This window comes from Myodes glareolus, chromosome 6 (assembly GCF_982192425.1).
Source record: "Myodes glareolus chromosome 6, mMyoGla1.1, whole genome shotgun sequence".
Taxonomy (NCBI): domain Eukaryota; kingdom Metazoa; phylum Chordata; class Mammalia; order Rodentia; family Cricetidae; genus Myodes; species Myodes glareolus.
In genome coordinates, this window is record NC_142031.1 from 746,785 (window position 1) to 763,472 (window position 16,688).

General features: G+C 50.3%; 2 protein-coding genes and 1 pseudogene across 3 annotated transcripts; 1 reads left to right on the forward strand and 2 right to left on the reverse strand.

Annotated features, from left to right (window-relative positions):
- Positions 1–3,753: 3,753 nt before the first annotated feature.
- Tnfrsf18 (TNF receptor superfamily member 18) lies at positions 3,754–8,272 on the reverse strand. Of its 2 annotated transcripts, XM_085690213.2 has the most exons (7): positions 8,121–8,272; positions 6,518–6,664; positions 6,266–6,446; positions 5,385–5,507; positions 4,621–4,708; positions 4,241–4,447; positions 3,754–4,177 (listed from the first exon to the last, which is right to left on the reverse strand). In XM_085690213.2, exons 3-7 carry the CDS (start codon positions 6,423–6,425, stop codon positions 4,138–4,140), a joined length of 618 nt encoding a protein of 205 aa, XP_085546339.2. In that variant the 5' UTR covers positions 6,426–6,446; positions 6,518–6,664; positions 8,121–8,272; the 3' UTR covers positions 3,754–4,137. The 2 variants fall into 2 exon arrangements, with proteins under 2 accessions (XP_085546339.2, XP_048273472.2); XM_048417515.3 differs by lacking the exons at positions 6,518–6,664; positions 8,121–8,272 and having other exon boundaries at positions 4,245–4,447; positions 6,266–6,457.
- Positions 7,712–7,811, forward strand: LOC125389667 (U6 spliceosomal RNA; annotated as a pseudogene).
- A 2,474-nt stretch (positions 8,273–10,746) lies between the features above and the next one.
- Tnfrsf4 (TNF receptor superfamily member 4) lies at positions 10,747–13,571 on the reverse strand. The gene is made up of 7 exons (XM_048417496.3): positions 13,413–13,571; positions 13,031–13,153; positions 12,377–12,484; positions 11,913–11,979; positions 11,276–11,472; positions 11,076–11,195; positions 10,747–10,985 (listed from the first exon to the last, which is right to left on the reverse strand). Exons 1-7 carry the CDS (start codon positions 13,540–13,542, stop codon positions 10,915–10,917), a joined length of 816 nt encoding a protein of 271 aa, XP_048273453.1. The 5' UTR covers positions 13,543–13,571; the 3' UTR covers positions 10,747–10,914.
- Between the last annotated feature and the right edge of the window lie 3,117 nt (positions 13,572–16,688).

The following is a 16,688-nucleotide window of genomic DNA, read 5'->3' on the forward strand; positions in this document are numbered from 1 at the left end:
ACTTGTACCACCTCAAAGTCCTAGGTTTCCTATAGCCTCTCCCCTCCACACAGTTCCCTGACCAAGTCAGAGCTGTGTCCCCATCACTGGCATCACAAACATTTCTGCTCTCCCCACCACATGAAGCTGCAGCCCTGCCCACCCCAGGAGGGTTGTACCATGTCAGTACAGGTAACAAAGCTCTCAGGAGAAAGATGCTTCCACTGTTGTTGTGGGGACATGGAGCCTCTACTGAGACCATGATGTAACAAATACTTGTTGGCAGTAGTCTGTCCTGCTGTGCCATCCACAGGCTCCCCAAGGGCTTGGGCTGTCTGCTACCCTTCATTCCTGGCAGCTGCAGAGCATGTCAAAAAATAAGGTTTTCAGGGCCCTCCTGCTGCCCACTCGTTCCCCATCAACCCCCTCCAGATCCTCCTCAGCTCTTTACAGCCAACATGTAAGTCCCCCAGAGCCCTGAGTTTAGGACCTCATCAAACTCTGGGGAGAGAGGGACCTGGGGCATCTGAACATCTGGTAACCTGGCAGCTTCAAGGTATTCTCTGATATTCAAACAATATGACAGAACCAGGGGTTAAGGAGCCAAATGATGGCTTCAACTCTGGGCTGGCCCTACAGAGCAACTGATTGCCACTGGGGTTGGTCACCCAAGAACGGGGCTCCTGGCAGCTGAATATGTCCTCCAATGCTTCTATATCACTCTTTCCCTGTTCTCCTGAGAGAATCCTGAGGCCCTCCTGTTAAAAGTGTCAAGAGTTTCCTTCAGAAGATGTGGGGAATTGAGCTACTCACGGCTCTGACCCCAGCACCCTGTGCCTTCTGTTGTCCCTGAAATCAGACCTTTACCACACACACACATCCACACACACACATGTGCACATGCACACGCGTACACACGTGCACACGCACGCACACACACACTGTAGGGTCTGGATTTTTCTGAGTATCTTAGCTTCAGTCAGACAATAGTGGGACATCCTACATACCTTCCCACTCTACCCACCCCCCCCCGTTCTAAAAAGGGGCCAGAAGAGATAGTGCCTGGTCTTCAGAAAATCACCTTAATTCATGGAGCTTCTTGGGAAGACGGGGTAGGTAAGGGATGGATGTCTACCTGCTTTCCCCACTCAGCTGCTTCTCATAGGGGCTAGTGGCTGTATAAGGGACAGTCCCAGAGATGTGAGCCCAGCCCAGTAGAAGACCTAGATGTTGAGGTACTACCTGGCCAGTGGGAACATGCCTCAGCAGCTAGGGACAGTCATTACCCACCTGCCCCCCAAGGTCTCTGGACAGCTGTCTGGAGTTGGGGGAGGGGTTGTCGAGTTGTAAAAAGAAAGCGACTTCTCACTTTCCATGATACAGGTCTTTCTCTCAAGCTGGGGCACGTCTCCCACTGAATAAAGTGTGGGCTCTCAGCAAGTGAGAGGGTGGAGGCTGGGCAGGAGTCACCAGCTGTGGCCGGAAGCATTTCTGGGAACTGAGCCGGTCTTTATCTGAGAACAAAATTTATCAAGGCCAAGGGGGGTGTGTGCGCTGTGGTTTTCCGGAAGAAATGGAGAGCGGCTACTGTGGGGTAGGGGTTTCTGGGAATTGCAGTGAAGCCTCCCTCCTGCTAGTCTAGGCCTAGCAGAGACACACCTCGGCTGCTGTGGCAGCCAGACTCTGCAGATGGGTAAATGCTATCCCAACTTCAGAAGGCAGTGTCTGGAATGGTCTCTGCTGGGTGGCAGGAGGCTTCTGCAGCAGGATCTTTTCAGCCGATCCTCTTCCCCACGTTTCTAGTTCTCCTGGATTTCACACTCACCTGCTTGCAGTCATGGACACTGTCCCTACTTGACTACAAACTCTCAGCCCTGGAGAACTGAGCAGACCCTGCACAGCTCACGGCGCTCGTGGAAATCCCCAGATCTAACAGGCTGGCACAGTTTATCTTATGCCCCTGAGGCGAACATGAGCGGAATTGGGGGCGTTGCTGACAGCAGGGCGAGGGTACCCCGGAGACTACCACATCCCTCACCCCACCCTGCAGAATCTCCCGCCATCTCTATCACACCCATCAGTCACCCACGGAGGAGTTTCCAGAAGACAGTAGTCTGCACACGTCATGCTATTTGGGGATGCCCCACTTGTGGCAGTTCCAGGGCAAGGCAGGACTGCCTACGGCTCAGAACCTAGGGGTGTGGTGTGATAGGCAAGCTGGGAGATGCCCCTAGGCTCCACCTCCCTTCCCAGGCTTACTCTAGACTTTGCAGATTGTGCCTGACTCCTAACCCACCCAAAAGGGGACAGAAGAGGCAGCTCCAGGCAATGAGGGTGCTGGTACATCCCCAAGAGACTTCATGTGGCCCTGAGCGCTGTGCGTTCTGATCCCAATGTCCTCCACTTCCATGGCAATTTTTCCATCTCCTTCTCCAGTCTCTTCCAGGGGCCTGTGTGTTGATGGGGCTGTTAGCATCAGAAGGTGCAGATACATCCCCCAATCCCTATTTACCTGCTATGAGATAAAAGACAGGAGACATTAAGCGGAAGGAGGGACAAGTAAGTGCCCAGGTGTGCAGATGCCTTAAGGGTGCTGCTACAATTCCTTACCTCAGGCCTACCACTCTCTGGATATCCATGCCAGGATGACCTTATTGAATTACTTTTTCTTTGTGATAGGGTTTCACTATGTAGCTCTGGCTGTCCTGGTCACTTTGTAGACCATGCTGGCCTCGGACTCCCCAAGATCTGCCTGCCTCTGCCTCCTGAGTGCTGGAATTAAAGACATGTGTCACTGCACCCTGCTCTTACTGGATCTTTCTATGAGCAGCCCCTACAACTGCCAAGATGCAGGAGAGATGTTTTGCTTTGAGGGCCTCAGAGCCAAAACTATGCACTGTGCACTTCAGAGAATTTGCCTCATGCTGGGAAATGCTAATATGGAAACTGGCTGAAGCTTGATTTTTAAAGTTAGGCCAAGGCAAATGTCCTAAAGTGCCATCAAACCCAGTCTCCCCAGGTATCCCAAAGGGCATCCAAAGGGCAGCATCCTGAAGACTACAGGCTCAGTACATGGTTGCCTAATATGGACCAGACAGAGGTGAGGGGAAGTGGTTTGGACAAGAAGCCAAAAGAAGGACTGGAGAGCTGGCTCAGCACCTGCCGCTCTCTCACGCCTGCGTTCAGTTCCCAGCAGCTATGTGGTAGCTCACAACTATCTAACTCTTGCTCCAGAGAGTTATACATGATGCAAAGAAACTTACAGAGGAATTAATACACAAATAAAAAAAATAGATGAGGCAAAGAAGGCAGGTATTCAGTATCGATTACCTCCTTCCAAAAGCCTCTCTAGTCTGATGGTCCCTCCTGAGAATTTGTGGCCAAGATTAACCTTGACTTGTGCCCTCACCACTGCCACCCTGAGAGAGAGCGCTAAGGACAGGCTCAGATGCCCCTCCCTTGAAAAATTATTCTAAGAGTTTTTATTACATTTTTGTACATGCATGTGTGCTTGTGTGTACACTCACAGGCATGTGCCATAGCGTACATTTGGAAGTCAGAGGACAACTTCTCAGGGTTGACAGATTCTATCATGTGGGGTCAAACTCATATCATCAGGCTTAGAGGCAGGAGTCTTTGCCAGGATATTTCACTAGACCATCCTTTCCATTCTATACCCTGGAAATGACCATGGGCACAGGATGACAAGGGGTGTCCTTAAATGCAGCCCTGGGAACCTGACTTTCCTCTGTCCCTAGAACACAGTCACTCAGGTTACTAGAAAAATATTTATTGAAAACCACTTGTACAAGGTCTTGTCCTGAACACTCAGTGCTCTTGGAGAGCCTGAAGACCCCACTCCAACGGAGCTGACAAAAGAGGAAGGCAGCCACAGGGCCCAAGTGGAGTCACTACTCTCTTCACCACCATCAACATCTTACACCCACTTCCACCGTCGAGGGGAGCAGGGCCAGGCCCAGGGAAGGACGCACAGCAGAGCCCTTGCTCTCACCAAGGGTAGGTCTGGGCAAGTCTTAGAGGGTCTGGCTTGGAGTACAGAGGAAGAACAGCCCTCATGGCCACCGGTCTCCCAGACGATTCTTTTCCTCCATTTGCTCCCCACGCTCCTCCTCAGGGAATTGAAAGCTGCAAGCATCCTCAGCTGGTGGAAGCTGCACCTCCAAGAGTGGCTGGGTCTCTGTAGTAAAAACATGGTCAGCGAGTAGCCTGAGATGCATGTTCCCCTTCCCAGGGACACAACTGACCTCGGGGATACATGTGCTGCTTCCTCAGCTCCCTTATGTGCAGGCAGAGATGGACTGTGGTTAAGAAGAGAATGCAAACAGCCACGGCCAGAAGGATGGCAACCAAATGACCATGTTGCTCAGTGGGCAGTGGTTCCGGGATGCACACAGCATTGTGAGTCTTGTTCCCAGGGAATATGGTGAGAAATCCAAACTGGGTACAGCTGGGACACAGACACAGACACTGTCAAGCTTGGTTACCTAAGCAGCCACACTAGGAGGACTGTTGGCCTCTGAGCCATTTGGGAGATGAATGGGGGCCTTCGGGGGTTACTACAAGGGAGGGATGGGAGAGGCTTCCTCAAGAGTGGGCCTAGGCTACTCATCCAGGACTTACTCGGCCCAAGGTCTGCAGCGGCCCTCGCGGCCTGCGGAGAAGGTGCCCATGGGACAGTCAACACACTCGAAGCCAAACTTAATATTCCCTGTGGACAGACAGACAGACAGACAGACTATAGGGACTACTGAGGTTAAAGAAGAAGGAGTCAGCACTCGGGAGGCAGAGGCAAGCAAATCTCTGTGAGTTCGAAGTCAGCCTGGTCTACAAGAGCTAATTCCAGGACAGGCTCCAAAGCTACAGAGAAACCCTGTCTCGAAAAACAAAACAAATGAACAGAAAAGTCAGACTAGGGTCTATCAATCCACCGGATCTCATGTCCACAGGACTAGAGGCTGGACAGGCAGTACTATGGACGCCTATTCCAGAACTAAAATGATACATTGGTCCCTATGAAGATGGATGGGATTAGTGGCAAGACTGGTCATAGTCAGAGTAATAGTCTGAGAGCAGACCAGTACCTGAGCACTCCTCACAGCCTCTCACAGCCAGCCCTGAGAAGATAGCAACACCCTCATTAAGATGGAGAATCCCAGGCTAATAGGAAGAATAACTCTGAGACCACTTGGCTCACCTATCCCTTCTAGAATCTAGACTGCAAATCCTTGTCTACCCAGAGTATATATGCCCATGAGCCCTGTATGTGCAAGCATTCTCACATGCCTACACATGCTCACTGGGCATCTCTACCAGCTTGGCTCTAGATTAAACTCGTGGTTAGCTTGGGGATATCTGTGGCCTTCAGCAGTCTCCCAGGGACATACCATGAGTCTGCACCTTCTGGCCTGGCTGGCAAGGGTGGTGCTTGCAGGTCTTGCACTGAGGGTCTTCACAGTGGTACTCCAGCATGACACATATACAGTCTCCTTCAGGACAGGTCTCCTTGTCTTGGCAAGAATAAGAGTCTCAGAAACTAGGCAGAGTCCCCTTTCCTCTTCAGAGCTCCTACTGGTCCTTCAAGTGCTTAGGGTGTTGGGCTTCCATTCTCAGTCAACCCCAGTACAAGTTCCTAGGCTTTGTCCATCTCAGTGTTCTATCTCAGATGGCTGACTGCTAATATACATACTGCCCACTGTTCTGAAATTATGGCTTCATAAGTCCCATTAGATATGAGAGTCACCTGGGGTTTTCTAAGGTCCCTGGGCCCATGCTGCCTCAGGGTACTAGGAACACCTCAGCAGCTGCACTCACTGCTGTCCACATTTCTTTCACAGACACATTGGGTCCTCAGAGCTGCCTCTTTCTATATCAGAGGGATGGGGGTGAAGTGCTAAGACATTTTTCTTTGAGAGGTCCTCAGACTGCCCTACACCTTCTAGGTAACACAAGACAGTGAATGGGGCAGAGAAGAGTGTTGGGACACCAACCCAGACAGAGCTAAGGTTTGACCCACTCAGCAGACCCTGAGATGGTCCTCTTTCACCTTGGACCCCAGATCCCTCTTGAAGGAGAAGTTTCCAGCCCCTGATGCCCCTGCTCCCACACTTCTGATCTTGAGCAAGTGATTCATATAGACCCTCTCCCTCCTTCTCAGTTCCAGACTCAAGGTTCTAGACTCAGAAAGTCTGCCTACCCACCCTCCCTGTGTGAGAGCTGGGCAGGGCGCTGGTGCACAACCTGGCTCCTGCTCCCCTCCTTGCCTTACCTGGAGCACACCGATTGCAACACCGTGTGTTGTTGCCAGTCCCACGCTGGAAGCTGCCAGGGCCACAGCCAAGCTCCTCAGCCAGGCTTTGATGACCTAGGTCCAGCACGTCCAGCACACAAATCAGTGAGACTCCACACAGCATAGCCCATGCTCCCATAGTGTTTCTCCTGTCTTCTTCCTGTTGGTTGGTTTTTAGTAGTCCCCAACCTGCTCCCGCATGCTTTGTCCCGCCCCTGCCTCAGGCCCCACCTCTCAAAATTGGGCTCCAGATCAGCTCCACCTCCATCTTCCGGCAGGTACGTGGTGCTTGTGAAGCCACTGTAAAGTGTGCATCTTCCTTGACACCTCCTGGACCCCAGCAAGTCTCTTCCAACTCCAGCATACACACCCAGGACACTGCACAGGAAAAGGGTGACCCATTCACACATGCTGACGCCACCGCTGCTGTGGGTACCCTTTACTGTGTAAAACTTCTCGTTTCCTCTTTCACCCCAGAGAGCCAGTGAGGGGAGTCCAGAGCACATATGCCTTTCAGAGAAAGTCATCATAAGCTGGGCATTCCTAGACGGCGCCTGAAGCCGAGAACAGTATGTTCTGCCCAGATCCAGCCCTGGGAGTTCCAGCTTGGATCTCTTGGCTGTCTCTGGAGCCACTTTTGTTCACCTCCTCACAAATTCTAGATAACAAGAAGGACTCCCTGATGGAGCCTTTCGGGCCTCTTCTTCATGATGAGACTATATTGTCTTTCTGAACCTCATTTTCCTCATGCGGTCACTAGCAGGTTCAGGAACCCTGCCCCTACAGGGAGGCTTCTCTGGATTGTTCAGCCTCCCTTCCCACATCTTCCAGTTGAAACTAAGTACAGGGAAACATGGTGAGGACTTTGGGGAGTGTTGGAGGTGAATATGGGCATCTCTGTATTTGTGGGTTTGGAGACCACTGTGATTGTTGAAGGCCTAGGAAACCTCCAAGATGCTGTTGGAGGAGGCAGAGGAAGTAGGAAATTAATTAATTAATTAAGTTACCAGCTGTGCAACTCCTACTGGGCACTGCAGGGGTGGGGGGCTCTGGGTAGTCCACTCTAGGCTAGCCTTAGCAGAACCTCTCCTTCGAGAAACAGCTCCAGGTCAAGAAAGTGGGTCTGAGTACATGGGCAGAAGGGAAACTATGTGCCTTGGCTCCACATAAAGATACTGAGGGCAGGGTCTGGAGAGATGGCTCAGTGGTTAAAAGCATTGCCTACTCTTCCAAAGGTCCTGAGTTCAATTCCCAGCAACCACATAGTGGCTCACAACCATCTGTAATGAGGTCTGGTGCCCTCTTCTGGCTAGCTGTATACTAAATAAATAAATAAATAAATATTTTTTTAACAAGTATTTAAAAAAAAAAGATACTGAGGGCAGTATTGCCTATGTTCCTAACCATTTAAAAAAAATTATGGGAGCACTTTGGAAGCACATACACAGAAATTGGAACAATACAAAAATTAACATGGCCCCTGTGTAAGGATGACACAAAAATCTATGAAGCATTCCATATTTGGGGCTGGACATAGTAGGACACACCTTTAATGACGGCACTCAGGAGGCAGAAGCTGGTGGATCTCTAAGTTTGAGGTCAGCCTGGACTATATAGTGAACAGGACAGCCAGAGTTATGGAGAGAGACCCTATCTCAAACAAACAAAAATCTAAAAGGTCAGCTGGGACCACGCCTTCATAGCATTACACCAACCCTGGTGAGTTCACCATATACACATGGAATCTCCTGCCAGCCATGATATTCTCACATTGGGAATCCTTATTCTTTAGGCAATGGCCTCTTCCACAGGGGAGAGATAACAAAACACTCACCTCCAAAACACTGCCATGCATTATACCTTGAAGGTGTCCCTTGGGAATTTTTGCCTTGGTGTTGTATCCGAGCTCAGCCATGGGCAAGGTCTGCTTGTTAGAGACTTGCAAGGCTACAAGCAGGTAATGAGCTTCATAGAGGTTCTTTCCAGGAGACAACCACACACAGAGATCACAAAGATAAAAAGACACAGGTCATACACCTAGGGAGATGTTTTCGAGCAGATGACATCAGCAAATGTCAGCACCTATGTCAGACTTCCTGTCCTACCCACTTCTAGGTACCCACTGCAAGGAACTGTCAAGAATGAGCAGCTTCCATAACCAGACAGTGGGCAGAGGTGATTTTTCTCTGCTCACTGCTATCTCCTTTATTTTATGAGCAGCTCCTTGCGTTTGTATTTCCGTGTGGTTTGTTTCACAGGACTCGGTGAGTATGCTCCAGGTAGCAGAGGGTCCTGGCAGTTTGACCCTGTGGGGAATTCCCGTATTCATATGGGGCGAGCAGCAGAGGTACTCAGGGAGGTTTTGAGATGAGGGTGGATAGAGAATATGCTTTGAGACAGCACCAGAACGAAGAAAAATAAACCCAGTGTCTGTGCAGGTGGAGCCATGGGTATTTAACCTGGGAAGGGACCCAAGGAGCCCCAAATGAGCTGGAGACCACATGAAAACTGGAATCCTGTGTCCAGTAAGGAGGGGGCATAGATGTGGCCTACCTAGAGTGAGAATAAAGCCTCTTTCCTACCAGCTCTAACCTCCCAAGCCCCACAGCATTCTTCCTTCCCACTCCTTTCCAGGATGGATTTCTCTATGGGGTGGGAGCTGCCAATTGGCCTATGGCTCCTGCCATTGACCTATGCCATTGACCTATGGTTTAAGGTGTGGTTGGTTGTACAAGTACCCAGTGAAGGGCATTTAGTAGTTCAGTGGGTGTTTCCTTTGACTGTGGGCAGTTGTCAGAGAACGGAGAGAGATGGGAAGGGAACCAGGATCAGAGATAGTTTTGTCCAGCCAACCCAAGGGGATCGCAGTGACTTGGGCTACAAGTAATAGGGTGCCCCACCATGCAGATGAAGATCGTCATATCTGGCCTGAAGGGAGTGGCGCATGCCTTTTATCCCAGGACTTGGGAGGCAGAGGCAGGCGGATCTCTGAGTTCAAGGCCAGCCTGATCTACAGAGTGAGTTCCAGAATAACCGGGGCTACACAGAGAAATCCTATCTCAAAAAACAAAGAAACAAAAATACTCTATCTGGCCACGGGCAGATCAAGTCAAAGACAGGAGGGGTAACAAGGTGTTACTTTAATGCCAGGCCGGTGGCCTCATGGTGTCAAGAGGCAGGAAACAAGGAAACAGTTGTCTTTATAGTTCCTTATGGTCCCTATGCCTCCTCAAAGCACAGTTGACACAGCCTGACACCACCCCCCACACCAGGATGTCTGGTGACTCCTTTCTTGTTTTGGGTTTTTTCTTTTCTTCTTTCTTTTTCTTCCTTTTTTTTTATTTTTATTTGAGGCAGGGTCTCACTATGTAGCTCTGGTCAACCTGGAACTTGCTATGTGGATTAGGCTGGCCTCGAACTCACAGAGATCCTCCTGCTTCTGCCTTCTCAGTGTTGGGATTAAAGGCATCCACCACCAAGCTTGGCCATCTAGTGACTTTTAACGTCTATCACATGACACCAGTTTGGGCTCTCTGGTTTCACTTGCATGAGCAGGCATAACCGCTTGCCTATCTCCACAAGCGGTTTGGCGCCTTCTGCCTGTAGTTCATTGAGCTTTCGGGTGCCTGTGCTCCCTGAGCAACACGGCCATTGCTGCTCCCAGAACCCCTTGTAGTGGAGCAGCACAAGACCCTGGGTCTTCCAAGTGTCCATGTTCTTGTCAGAGAACATTTGTTTCTAGAGAAATAATCTCAGGACAGACGAGGTTTGGCTCAAGAAGCAGACCAGTTTTCCAACACAGCTGGGTGATTGGCTGCTACATGGAGCCATAGCCATCCACGTCCAGAGATTCTTAAGGGAGTACCTAGGTAGTGTGCAAGTACCATCAAACACTTCTCACCATTCATGTGGCTGGTGAGAAAGGATAACTCTGAGTTATCTGTCTGAGTCACAGAGGTCAAAAGAGGCACAGTGGTTCATGAACCCCTCTGATGATCCGGATACTCAAGCTGTTTGCCAGGATGCTTTCCTTTTGGCTAAGACTCATAGGGCCCCTACGAGCAGTGGTTCTCAACCTGTGAGCTGTGACTCCTTTGGTGAAACTCTATCTCCAAAAAATATTTACATTACAATTCATAGCAGTAACAAAATTACAGTTATGAAGTAGCAACAAAAATAATTTTATGGTTGGGGGGGTCACTACAACATGAGGGTTGAAGCGTTAGGAAGGTTAAAAGCCACTGCCTTGGAGCACAGACTCTGGACTGCTCATCAAGCCGCCGGTTGGCTTCCCCTAGTACCATCCCCTTGGCATTTTAGACCTCCTGTACTCCATACCTCTATTCACGCTGGAGTACACGTGACTAAGTGTGAGTCTCTGAGCAGACCTTCACCTTGGCCTAAGACTCTTCCCCACCAGAAGAGGATGCAACCTCAGCCCCCTAGTGCCAGTCACAGACTCACAGTTGCTAGCACGTTTATTGGTGGTACCACCAGGCAGGCAGTATGCATAGCATACATAGGAGAGCCCAGAGCCAGCCCGGCACCTAGAACGGTGTGGAGGGTACTGGCAGGCACCAGGATATGGATTGTCCATGGCTCCGTCAAACCCATTCCTGAGGTACTGTTCAGATCTTGGCCAGAGTAAAGTGTGTGTCAGCTTGTTCCTCCTGAATAGGGATCCTGAAGCTGTTTCCCCCTAGGAGAAGTGAAGAAGGAAGAAGCAGTGAGGAGATATATCTCATCCCTCTAGGAAGTAAGCTTTATTAAACCCAAAGCGGGTACTCACAGTAGGGTTTGGGAGTATCAGGCAACCTCCAAGCCCTTCGGAGAAGGTACAAGGCCAGCAGAACAGTCAAGGGAGCCAGCAGGCCCAGGCCTAGGCCTAGGAAACCAGTGAATACTGGGCCTATGAGGAGAGTCTAACTGAGTGAACTCACTTACCCTCACTTCCTCTCCCCTCCCTTCCACTGGGCCAGTGTCCCTTACCCCTAGGAGCCACCAGGGTTGGTGTAGAGAGCAACTGAGAAGTCCTGGGCCAGACTGTGGTGGACTGGACAGTGGTTGACGTGAATGTAGAGCCCCGGGTCTCCCAGAGCACTGTAGCTGGGAGGTTTCTGTCCTCACAGACTGTGTCCAAGCTGGGACTGGCTGGGTGCCGGGTCTGCTTCCCAGATAAGGTGCAGCTGTGAAATGAGGGTGTCCATTAGCCAGAGACAATGGTGGAAGTTGCACTGGGTCATCCTCAACTCTGCCAGCTCCTCCACCCCAAGCCGCACATCTGTCTCTGTTTCTGTCTGTCCTTGTCCTGCTCCTACATGAGGTTCCGCGCTCTCAAAACCCACCTAGTACTTCTCCAGCCCTCTGAAGACCACAACTTGAGAGCAAACATGTTTCTACAGTCTGGACTAGAATCTCACATGTCCCCACTCCACTTGCAGGGCTCCCCATGGGGGCTGTGTTGAAGGGAAGATGTCAGAAGACCCCCTGGTCCATGGATTTCTGTTCTTTTAACTGGCCTATCACATAGTCATCTAGGCACCAGCTCTTAAATGCCCAGATGTTTTCTGGTTCCATTCCTTCCACACCCCCAGTCCTCAGTGTTCCAGCCAGCATCAATACTCACTTGGTCCAGGGCTTGCAGGCCTGGTTGTTGCCTGGAGAAAAGTGGCCAGGAGGGCAGGGGACACAGTCTGCAGCAAAGACATAAGTCAACTTTCTGATGCTACTACTAGGTGGGCCCTAGATGCTGAGGCTGCTGGAGGCAGGGCCTGAAGTGGGGGACAGTGTTAAGGCTCACTCTCCAGTGCCAAGTGCGTGGGAATCTTGGTCTCTGCAACGTCCTTCCTTCCCACATGCCTCCCACTGGCACTGACCCAAGTCTTGACATGACACAGTGGGAGAGGGGCTTCTGGCCAAGACTAGATAGGGAGATGCTGGGGGAGGTGACAATGTTCGGAGTGGGAACACGGCTCATTTTATACCATTATCATGAAGGGCGTCAACACACATGGATCCTGACCACCTCACACACACCAGCCATGGACAGACATGAACCTGCCTGGTGTAGGGGGCCACCCTGAGGCTCACCAACTCCAAGTTTGTGGCTGCTTTCTTGCCGGGGCTGGGTGCCCGGCCTGCACTGGCAGACAGTATCCTGAGTCGGTGTGCAATTCTGCTTGAGTTCACTCCCACTTCCTAGGGAAGACCAGAGACTGTGAATGAGGCTTAACTAGCCCTGACCAATGGACAAGGCAAAGCAAAATGGACTTGTCACTCCTCAGTGGCACAGGAACAAAGTTGAAACTGAGGGAACTCTGCAGCCTGACTTTAGGCTTCTTCTCTTTTAAGATCCTCTCTCTGGCTACTCTGTTCTTCCTGGTCATAAAGTCCTGTAGAAAGCTACTGAGCTAGCACAGGGCAGCTGTGGCCTCCCTTCTACCCTTCCCCAACCTGTCTCCAGCCTAGAGCATCTGAATCAGAAAGATACTCTCAGCATCCACATCAGGCCTTACCCACTAGAACAGCTTGGGCAAGGCCCAGTTCCAAAGGCCCTGGCTGAGCCTTCACTGCAGAGGACAGAAGTGTCCCCTGAGAAATTCCCTGGCTACTAAGGACCCCTTAGTGAACAGGATTCATCATGGCCTGGAGTTACTTCTGCAATCATATGGGAAATATGGGCACCCATTGGTGTAGCTGCTTCCTTGCTGGGCTGGACAGTGAGTCAGGGTAGGAGGAGCTCACGTTGGTTGCACTGTGTACACTGCTTGCAGCTTTCATAATTGACTGCCTCGTTGTAGAAGCCAGGTTCACACGGGTGGCATACAGTGTCCCTGTTGTCATCACAGCGGCTCACCATACCGTTGCCTGTAGCGGAGCCCAGAAAGTTAAACAGGTCAGCTAAGGCCCAGGACGGTGGAGACACAGCACCCTGACTCCTACAGAACCAGCCTTTTTGTTGGCTGTCTCAGACCTGGGACAGGATCCATGGAGCATCATCTGATATCACCTGAATTCACTTACCCGTCCCGCCCCCCAGAATATCTGTACCTGTGTCTCTATCATTGTCCCCCAACAATCATCCCTCCCCCACTCCGCCACTACATCCCAAAGCTGGGCCACTCACCTGGCTGGCACTCATTACAGCACCTGTGACCACTGGGGTACGTATCGTCAACACAGTTGAGCCTGAATGCAACCCCAAGTGTGAGTCCCAGGAGCAGAAGTGCTGTGGGCTGCTGAACCCACACATACATCCTTGTCTGGGCTCTGCCTTCACAGGAGTCTGGGGTTTTTCCTTGCAGGATGTGGCTATAAGAGCTATGGGGGAGGGGCGAGAGGAGTAGGCGGAGAGGCGGGAAGATAAGTGAGCGTGTCGTCCTGTGTGTATGGCACAGGTGTAGAGTCCCATAACGAGCTAGGAAGTGTTTGAGGCCACTGGGGCATGTGAAGGGAGGTGCAGATACCCCACATACACATATGGAGGCACACAGAGAAACACATGCACACAGGCATTTTAAAAAAGGATTTTATTTCTAATCATATTTTTTTCTTTTTTGGGGGGAGCATGTGTATATGGTAAGTATAAAACCCAAGAAGGTCAGAAGCGCTAGAGTTATAGGAAGTTGTGAACCACCAATGTGAAAACTAGGAACTGAACTTGGGTCCTTTGCAAAAACACTTTTTTTTTTTTTTACCACTGGGCACGGTAGTTCACTCCTTTAATCCCAGCACAAGTTCCAGGACAACCACCAGTGCTATAGACAAACCCTGTCTTGAAAAACCAAACCAAACCAAACAAGAAAAGATTGAGTTCGAGGCCAGCCTGGTCTATAAGAGCACCAAAGCTACCGAGAAACCCTGTCTCGAAAAAACAAAAACAAAAAACAAACTCACAGAGATTTGCCAGCCTCCTGAGTGCTGGGATTAAAGGCGTGCGCCACCACCATCCTGTCAAAAAGATAGTTTATTTTTAATTGTGTATAAGTGTGTGTGTAGGGAATGTACGCACGTGGTACTGGCACCCAAAGAGGCCAGGTGTCTGATCCCCTGGAGCTGGAGTTACAGGCAGTTGTGAGCTTTCTGATACAGATATTAGGAACCAAATTTGGGTTCTGGCCTTGAACTTCTCATGCTCTCTGGGATTACAGGTGTGTCACAGGCTCGGCGGGTTTTCTTTTCTTACAAACTACTGCACTGAAGGAGGAAATGAGTTAACTGGGAGGCATTGTCCTTATCATACACTTAAACTGTGACATGGCATAATTCTCAAATTAACTGGAAAGTTCCATGCTAGCTATGCATATGGGTGCACACCTGTAATCCCAGTTTTCAGGAAAGGCATGATGACTGCAAATTCCAGGCCAGTCTGGATTACAGATAAAGTCTGTTTTGCTTTTAGGTGCAGGGATATAGTCCTGCTGCAGAATGAGACACAAGCCTGGGGCTGGAAATCCCCCACCCAAGATCACATGTGAAAGCAAAAGTCCCCAGTTCTCTTATGGAAACTTCTAATATGGAAGGTCGGGCTGAGCTAGCAAATAGGTAGAAGCCAGAGTAGGCCAGAGACTGCCCTCCTCATGCTTCTGAAGGACACTGAAGGTCCTGGAGAGGAATTCTCAGGGCATCCTGGGCAGCATTCCCCAGGCCTTTCATAAGGAGAAAGGAAGGTAAATCTCACATTTGACACACGGTCTCTCCTGAGGTCAGGTAGCACTAAGGTGTCCCTCCCCTCAGAATTCTGCTGACCTTGGATGTCACACCTGGACAAAGAGCTTAGCATCGCACACAGGTAACCAGAGGTGCAGAGAAGACTAGATGTGCCCTGTATTCCTAGGGACTCCCTACAGAGGATCGGTACAGGACAGCAGGCCCCTACTGCTTGGACCACACTGAAACTGAGTAGCTTCCATGTAACTGAGAAGATCACTGGCAGTGGCTGGTGCTCCTAAACACTACAGGGAAACAGCTCTGGGATAAGGCACTAGGGGCTACAGTGGGGCCCTACCCGCCCCCCTCTCCCACAGGATGCTGCCCCTTGAGTACCAGACTGGAAGCCATCAGACTCTCTACAAGGCCAGGTGCTGTTACATATCAGCTACTTGGCAGGGCGGCACTACACCTTCATCTCAGCCATCTCACTCCAGGCCAAGGCAATGATGAAGTCTGATAGTCTGCTGAGAAGTCCCTATTCCAAAGCAATGTCCTACTCTTTGGGGTACTCAGAGGCTGGGATCTGCTTATGCACATTATCATTCCAAGTACTTGGTGCGGGAGAATTGTCTGTATTCTGTCAAACATGTTTTAAATAAACGCTGATTGGCCAGGCAGGAAGTATAGGCGGGAAAACCAGACAGGAAGTAGAACAGATGCAATGAGAACAGAATTCTGGGAAGGAGGAAGCTGATTCCTCCACTGCTGCCCAGATCACCAAAGCAGCAGGATATGATCTGCCCCACTGAAAAAGGTACTGAGCCACATGGCTAAAATAGATCAGAATAATGGGTTAATATAAGTTACCTGAGCTAATGGGCCAATCAGCTTTATAACTTATAGAGATCTCTGTGTGATTTTCTTTGGGGCTAAAGAGCTGTGGAAACCGGGGAGGACAGAAACCCAAACAAGCCAGCCCTCATGCTACAAGTACTGAAGTCTCATCATTGCCTAGAAACAAGCTCAGGTACAACCACACTCCAGTGACTATGACGGGCCATGCTCCACCTCCACCACCACCACCCCGCCACCCCTGATGCACCACTGGTGTGGGATTCCCCTCTGTATGCTACGAATGTTTTACTACCATTGGTTAATAAAAAGGCTGTGCAGAATAGAACCAGGCAGGAAAACCAAACAAAGATACAGGGAGAGAGTAGGTGGAGTCAAGGAGACACCATGAAGACGCAGCTGTCAGAAACTTTCTGGTAAGCCACAGCCTCGTGGCAATACACAGATTAATAGAAATGGGTTAATTTAAGATGTAAGAGTTAGTTAATAAGAAGCCTGAGCTAATAGATCAAACAGTGTTGTAATCAATAAAGTTTCCGTGTGATTACTTGGGTCTGGGTGGCCGGGAAGCGAATAAGCAGTCTTTGTTTACATACCACACAGAAGTAGGTTCCTGTCATACAGGTCATCTAGAGCAGGCCTAGGACTGTGATGAGCTATCATCTGTCCTGACAAGCCTGTTTGGCCCGTTTAATACCAAGACAATGGCCTTGAGCACCAAAACAGATCTTCAAAGACACTGGCCCTGGAACTTTGACCAGCTCAGACTCCGTTGCTGATCCCACCCTCAAGGCCCAACTTGATCCCACATAACCTTTCCCATGCATGAAATTCCATCACTCTCTTTCATGTCTTGCCTTCAGGTCCTGTTTTCACTTCTACCATGAGGAGAATCCAT

What these genes read in the sequence shown, in the direction of transcription:
- Tnfrsf4 (XM_048417496.3), bottom strand. Translation starts at nt 13,542, where the DNA reads ATGTATGTGTGGGTTCAGCAGCCCACAGCACTTCTGCTCCTGGGACTC. An exon ending in CTGTAATGAGTGCCAGCCAG is followed by an intron (nt 13,154 to 13,412) that starts GTGAGTGGCCCA and finishes GCTCCGCTACAG; the next exon opens with GCAACGGTATGGTGAGCCGC. An exon ending in AACCCTGGTGGCTCCTAGGG is followed by an intron (nt 11,196 to 11,275) that starts GTAAGGGACACT and finishes CTCTCCTCATAG; the next exon opens with GCCCAGTATTCACTGGTTTC.
- Tnfrsf18 (XM_048417515.3), bottom strand. Translation starts at nt 6,425, where the DNA reads ATGGGAGCATGGGCTATGCTGTGTGGAGTCTCACTGATTTGTGTGCTG. An exon ending in CCAGAAGGTGCAGACTCATG is followed by an intron (nt 4,709 to 5,384) that starts GTATGTCCCTGG and finishes GTCTGTCCACAG; the next exon opens with GGAATATTAAGTTTGGCTTC. An exon ending in CGCTGCAGACCTTGGGCCGA is followed by an intron (nt 4,448 to 4,620) that starts GTAAGTCCTGGA and finishes TCTGTGTCCCAG; the next exon opens with CTGTACCCAGTTTGGATTTC.